Source organism: Brachyhypopomus gauderio, chromosome 7 (assembly GCF_052324685.1).
Source record: "Brachyhypopomus gauderio isolate BG-103 chromosome 7, BGAUD_0.2, whole genome shotgun sequence".
Lineage (NCBI taxonomy): Eukaryota > Metazoa > Chordata > Actinopteri > Gymnotiformes > Hypopomidae > Brachyhypopomus > Brachyhypopomus gauderio.
Window position 1 is genome coordinate 30239067 of NC_135217.1, and position 7500 is coordinate 30246566.

General features: G+C 44.4%; 1 protein-coding gene across 1 annotated transcript in view; it reads right to left on the minus strand.

Annotated features, from left to right (window-relative positions):
* The window catches only part of itga8 (integrin, alpha 8), a 70239-nt gene that overhangs the window by 4378 nt on the left and 58361 nt on the right, over positions 1-7500 (minus strand). The window contains exons 23-29 of the mRNA XM_077013129.1: positions 6890-6970; positions 6572-6677; positions 5573-5731; positions 4227-4340; positions 3554-3667; positions 1825-1926; positions 48-170 (exon numbers count right to left, since the gene is read on the minus strand). Coding sequence (XP_076869244.1) covers positions 48-170; positions 1825-1926; positions 3554-3667; positions 4227-4340; positions 5573-5731; positions 6572-6677; positions 6890-6970 — 799 coding nt within the window. The remainder of the gene's footprint in view (positions 1-47; positions 171-1824; positions 1927-3553; positions 3668-4226; positions 4341-5572; positions 5732-6571; positions 6678-6889; positions 6971-7500) is intronic.

The following is a 7500-nucleotide window of genomic DNA, read 5'->3' on the forward strand; positions in this document are numbered from 1 at the left end:
GTGTGTGTGTGTGTGTGTGTGTGTGTGTGTGTGTGTGTGAGGCCTACCTTCCACATAGCCAAGGTAAGTATGGCAAGAACCAGCAGTCCCAGGAGAATCGCCAGAATAATCACCCACAGGGGTATGGCAAAGGAGACGTCCGGAATCGCCCACACCACAAATGTACCAATCTACAAACACACACACACACACACACACACACACACACACACACACACACACACACACACACACACACACACACACACACACACACACACAGTTACCCACACATACGCACACATACATACAGCAGAGAATAAACAAATAACTGATATTTGAATTTGAATGCAGTAACTCACATACTGCATACACATACATGTTTCTGAGTCCAATCAGAAATAAATGCAACTACACCTACACTTGGAAAAACAGGTCAGAGTAAAGCTGCCCAGCTGAAGTACTAGCAGTGGGATCTTCCCTGGTACATTACCATCCAGATGAGTGGACTGGCATTTGTTTGTGCAGTTGATTTCTGCGACGAACAACATATGCCCGAGGCAAATTCCAAATACATGACACAAGCCTAACATGCTCTGGACTACAGCTACAGTTGTGGAGCTCAACTTTGTGAAGCTCTGTTGCTGTACTGTAGCTCTGTTGCTGTACTGTAGCTCTGTTGCTGTACTGTAGCTCTGTTTCTGTACTGTAGCTCTGTTTCTGTACTATAACTCTGTTTCTGTACTGTTGCTTATTCTGTACTGTATCTGTACTGTAGTTCTGTATCTGTACTCTAGTTGTTTCTGTACTGTAGTTCTGTATCTGTACTCTAGTTGTTTCTGTACTATAGTTCTGTTTCTGTACTGTAGCTGTTTCTGTACTGTAGTTCTGTTTCTGTACTGTAGCTCTGTTTCTGTACTGTAGCTCTGTTGCTGTACTGTAGCTCTTTTTCTGTACTGTAGCTCTGTTGCTGTACTGTAGCTCTGTTTCTGTACTATAACTCTGTTTCTGTACTGTTGCTTATTCTGTACTGTATCTGTACTGTAGTTCTGTATCTGTACTCTAGTTGTTTCTGTACTGTAGTTCTGTTTCTGTACTGTAGTTCTGTTTCTGTACTATAGTTCTGTTTCTGTACTGTAGCTCTGTTTCTGTACTGTAGCTCCGTTTCTGTACTATAGTTCTGTTTCTGTACTGTAGCTCTGTTGCTGTACTGTAGCTCTGTTTCTTGTATGTGGCCAGAGAACTTCTCCTTTTTTAACCTTTTAGAGTGAGCAGGGTATTGGAATTTCACAGTGAACGCTCTGAGGCACAGAGGAAAAGAGGTGGGAAATCGTGTCCCTGGCCCAGATTACACCATAATCCACCTCCCCTCCCTGTCTGAAGTCATGTCCCTGGCCCAGATTACCCCATAATCCACCTCCCCTCCCTGTCTGAAGTCATGTCCCTGGCCCAGATTACCCCATAATCCACCTCCCCTCCCTGTCTGAACTCAATTTCCTTCTTAACATCTGAAATACACACACATGCATGTTTCCACACACATACCCTTTTCACACTTGTGTGCACACACACACACACACACACACACACACACACACACACACACACACACACACACACACACACACACACACACTCAAACGCATGCATATTTCACTGCTGTATCACAGATCAGAGAAAATCCTTAAATTAGCATGACATGCTGAGAGTCACATAGAAACACACACACACACACACACACACACACACACACACACACACACACACACACACACACACACACACACACACACACACACACACACACACACACACACACACACACACACACACATTATCACTCACAGAAGTACTGTGCTGTGGAAGGGTGTGTGGTTTGATGTGATATGGCATGCCGGTCACTCTGAAGGACACAGTGGAGTTGAGCAGATAGTGGTCATTTCTCCTCTGCAAAGAATGAAATCAAACATATCACTCAAACAGCAAGAGACACACTTTCATCAAGTTCTTTTTCAGTATTTCTACAGTTGAACATTAAATGATACATTTATCTGATGTGAATTTCAGTTGAACTGCTAAATACTGAAATCATTGTTGTGATGTGTTGTCTCTTAAGTATTATACAGGTAGGTTTCCAATCTTGAGTTTTTCTTGAAACAAAAAAGTTAAACAAAAAGATACAACTATAAGAAAAATATGGATATGAAAGGAGTGAGATATCAGTTTTGTGCTGGTGATAAAGAAATTGAGATTTTGCCCCAATGTTTAGTTGCATTGATTCCAGTATGAACGATCAAAAGAAACAGTCAAAAGAACAGCAAAACTTTTTAAAGACATGCACTAAACCACAACTGTTTTTACTGGTGTCCACTCACAAGCTGGCTCACACACACAAACACACACATGCACATACATAACCACACACACACACACACACACACACACACACACACACACACACACACACACACACACATACACACACAAACGCATTTAGCACACATGCATGGGGGTCTGTTTTTATCGCTGGCCTCTAGCTGAGGTAAGATTAAAGAGGTTTCACTGTGACAGGGTTAAGGGTTACGCGATACAAGCCATGACTGAAGACAGGAAGACGACGACTACAACACCCTTGTCCTCTCCGTGCTCTCTACGTGAGCCCATGGTCAGCATCACCACCTCCACCTCCCGTCACAACCCACGGCTGTGGGTCACTCGCACCAGGGCGGGTGCAGGAGCCGGACGCTTACTCGCTAGCTGAACTACATTTTGCAAAGACGCTACACGAACAAGCAAAACCCGGAGAGTGACTTTTCAGTGGCAAGGTAGATCGGCCCTCGTGAACAATAGTGAACCCGAGGGGGAGGAGAGGTGAAAACAGATGAGGAGAGAGGAGACTTGAAGAAGAGATGAAAGGAGAGAGAAGAGAGGAAAAGAGATGAAAGGAGAGGCGAGGAGAGGAGGGGAGGTGAAAGGAAGGAGGACCACGAAGAGGAGCCAGGGTGCTGGTCAGTCTTTCATCACACACTGATATATGGAGTGCAAAGCTGCTCAGCTTAGGAGACAGACGCCACCCCAGGAAGACCCAGATAAAGGAGGAAGGCGCTGTTCTGGTGGTGCTGGGTAATAAACCCAAGAGGGTGGTTCCTACTTTCTAACCAATCCAGCGGTTCCCTGCCTAAACACAGTGCATCATAACTCATACGAATATACACCTAGACGCATGCTGTATGATGGCGGGTGAGGTTAATCACAAGAATGACAGACGGAAAGTTAAAAGAGCTGTTTTGTGTTGCTGTGATATGATGTTGATGTCTGGGTGAGGCAGTGTATATATATATGTGTGTGTGTGTGTGTGTGTTTGTGTGTGTGTGTGTGTGAGAGGTTTTTGAAGGTGTTGTGAACTAGGTACCTCTACAGAATTGTCTTATAAGAAATAATTTCACCAGCAGGTTTAACAGGAGAGAGTATTGCTATAAGAAAGAGTATTATGAGGAAGAATAAGAAATAAATGTATAATGTGTGTGTGTATGAGAAGGAAATATAAATGTATAATGTGAGACAAATGTCTGACCTGTAAGAACGTGTGTGCCCAAAGTCGAGATCGAACCTTCACCACAGCACTCTGTCCTCGATCCAAACGACGCACAGTGCATGTCAGCATCAGACAATGGATATTAGAGCAGTTCTAAACACACACACACACACAAATAAGAGAGAGAGAGAGAGAGAGAGAGAGAGAGAGAGATTAAAAGGGCCTTTTTGATGAACTGATACAACTCTAAGCATGTTGTCTAATTTTTCATCCTTCTTCAGACAGGTGTTGGTAGTGCCAGTTGTATACTTATGTGTTTGACCAGGCATGACAAAAAACTCACATGTTTCCTGCATGTGCATGTGTGTCTGCATCCATCACAGACATGACCTTTGACCTTGTCTTATCTTATTATCTTTTCCTGACATGGGCCTGACAGTATATTTGTCAACACCAGCACAGACACACGCATGCACACACCACACTAAGAGGCATTTACATGTGAAATGAGTCTCAAAGGTCACCGTAGGTCTCTATAATACATGTCAAGCAAAACTTCTGAGTCAACATGTCGGATTTAAGTGAGTGCTCCCATACTGCAAATGTGATTTATGTAGGTAGGTTGTGAATGTAGTGGTGTGTGTATGTGTGTGTGTGTGGGTCTGTAGGTGCACATGCGTCTGTGTGTGTGTTTATATATGTGTGTGTTTACCAGTGTTTTGCTGCTGTAGCTCTGTGTGGTGGTAACAGATCGCCTACGACGGGTCGGGCCGCTTGTGTTTCGCAGAAAACCCAACAGTTCAGGAGTGTCTTGAAGATTGGAGGTCTGAGACAGAGAGAGAGGGAGAGAGAGAGAGAGAGAGAGAGAGAGAGAGATGAGTTAGCTTGTAACAAAGGACTTTTATTCATTTAATTTAGCAATTGTACTTTTTCCTGGATCGTGTAGTGGTCTGGCCTAGAAGAGGTATTTCCAATGACCGACAGACCATCTGACCGTCTGGCCGATTGACTGTCTGACCGACCGACCGTCTGGCAAAGTCCCAGTGTGCAAAGACACATGCATGAGGAATCTAGCTAGCCACCCCTCAGTTTGACCTAATGTTAGCTGGAAAACTGAGCGTGACACCAGGGAGGTTAAACTGTGCCTGGTGGTCTTGTTTTTATAAACACATCTTCACATACATAAAATTCCAAAACCTCAAAGCCACTCAGTCACAACATTTTCAGAGAGAGATGGTGGACGTAGAATATCTATCCTGATTTATTCTGGTGATCTGCAAATTTGCTATGTCAATTTGCAAAGATTTATGGGAACTGTATGCAGAAACAGCTGACAGGAGGCACCCACCAACCATTTCAAGTAAGCAGAATCAGCACGACACATTAAAAACAGGCTGGTTAATGTTATCTGTGCAACTCATATTTGTGAGTGTGTGTGAGCATGTCTGTATGTTTTTGGTGCATGTGTTTGCATGCGTGTGTGAGGAGATCAAAGCCCCTGAGTGGTACGTCTCTCTGCTGAGAGGTCTCCAGTAAAGTGGTGTGAAGGTCACGACTCACAGCTGCTCCCAGCTCAGCTGGAGTATACAGTCCTCTACAGAGGACTAAGAGCACTTATAACTCTCTATAACCGCTGCTCTGTAAGCTGAGGCAGTGAGAGGAAACAGGAGAACCTTAAACAGGAACATGCACTACATCCCCATATACACATCATCTTAAACAACAGAGATTTCGCACTGGCCGTTTGAGTTTTATGACTGGAAATACAAACTAACCCCATAGGGAGAGGGGGAGAGAAAGGGACGAGAAAAATAGACCGTGGGCCGTAGTGTCCAAGTGGACACGATAAAGAAGCTTGTGTTTGTAGAACAGCACATGGCCCAGGGTGGTGAGGTGGGCGGGGCAGAGGAGCTAGCCTGTCCTTGATTGGTCCGGAACGAGCCCCTCCCTCCCTGCTCCTCCATCCTCCATGTGTTCACGTGTGTGTGTGTGTGTGTGTGTGTGTGTGTGTGTGTGTGTGTGTGTGTGTGTGTATGTGTGTGTGCAAATGTGTGTTACCTCGAGCTGCAGTGGATTGAGGGTACCGTTGGCATGGCATTCAACATCGCCGTCGGTGATGACCTGCATGGCATAGAGCAGGTGTTCCTCTCGATGACGACTGGGCCAGCCGACTTCTAACACTGCACCACTCACAGAGCTGGGACCTTTATTATGTAGCTGTGTGTGTGTGTGTGTGTGTGTGGCCCGAGGAGTAATGGGATTAAAATGACAAGATTTTATTAGTTCCTTATTCAAACAAAGCTAAATCTTATGAGATAATTGCACAGATATGTGGTAACCAAAACAATGTAATTATAATATTCAGATGAGAACACAACTTTGCATTTGCATTAACCAAAACAATGTAATTATGATATTCAGATGAGATTTGCACCGTCATTAGCATTAACTATAGCTGCCTGTGGGGCATTCTGGAGGCTAACGTTAGGTAGCAGCAGAGCTTGTGGCTGTCGCTACCGCCGATTAAAACGATCACTGCTGCCTTTTCTCAGGTCGACGATTTTCACAAATAAACAGAAACAGAATTAGGCGGGAAACAAACACTTTGAAGTCTCTGCTGTTCTCTCTGTCCCCATTTTGAAGTTTACTGCATTTCATTTAAAGCCTATTTATACAATAGAACGAAGAGGAGTCCATATCAACAGCAATTAATGAAACCTTGACCAGTATATCTGTACGCTTGTCTGTGTGTGTGTGTGCGTGTGTGTTTTATTAGTGGTAATTACTGCAGGCCTGGATCCCTTTGATCAGACTACAGTGAGCACTTCCTACAGGGTCCAGACCAGGCCAGTCTCTCTCCAGCCTCCGACTGGCCTGGTCTTTTTCCAGCTGGTTCGAGAAGCAAATTATTTTCATATGTGATGTTCTCCATTCTAGGGTATTGCCATCTCTGAATGTGTGTGTGCGTGTGTTTTACTGTGTGTGAGACAGAATTTCTCGATGTGTGTGTGTGTGTGTGTGTGTGTGTGTGCTGAAGTGGGGCTGTGTGTTTGGTACCTCATAGATATGCTGGACCTGAGGACCAATGTCGTCCTCTCTGACTGGTTTGTCCTTAGGCTCCCAGCGAGGGAGTGGAAGAACTACCTGAGCTGGGAGAGACACACTGGTAAAGAGAGAAAGAAAGAGTGAGAGAGAGAGAGAGAGAGAGAGAGGGAGAGAGAGTAATCATTCTTTTATATAATATATATAAATATTTAATATGCCAAAGACAGTACCACCAAATACATCTGTAAACAAACAAAGGTCCAAATGTGTTAATTTGAGTGTGTGTGAATGTGTCTGATACTGCCAGAGAGACAATAACACTACACTCACCCTCTGATCTCCATTTGTGCTCTTGCTACAACATTCACAGTCAGATTCACAGGGTTACTCTTAGCATTATCTGTATTGGAGCTGCAGAAGAAGACACACACACACACACACACACACACACACACACACACACACATGATTAGTGTTACTTCAGCAGTAATCCAGCTATTTCTAATCATGTGTCTAAGCGCATTCTCATCAAGTATATGAAGCATATGAAGTAGAGCCCATATCATAGGACCATATTGGTAGCCCTATGGCTGTAGCTGTCTTAAACTCACTCCACCATTCACACACTCCACCGTACACTCACTCCACCGTTCACACACTCCACCGTACACACACTCCACCGTACACACACTCCACCCTTCACACACTCCACCGTACACACACTCCACCGTACACACACTCCACCGTACACACACTCCACCGTACACACACTTCACTGCTGTCATGTTCCCCCAATGGCTTCCTGTAGTTGCTGCCATCAGATTTAAAAGCCTGACCCTCTTTATGGCACCAGATAAATCACTTGATTAATCCTTAATCTTGCATTTATCTATTTACACACACACACACACACACACACACACACACACACACACACACAC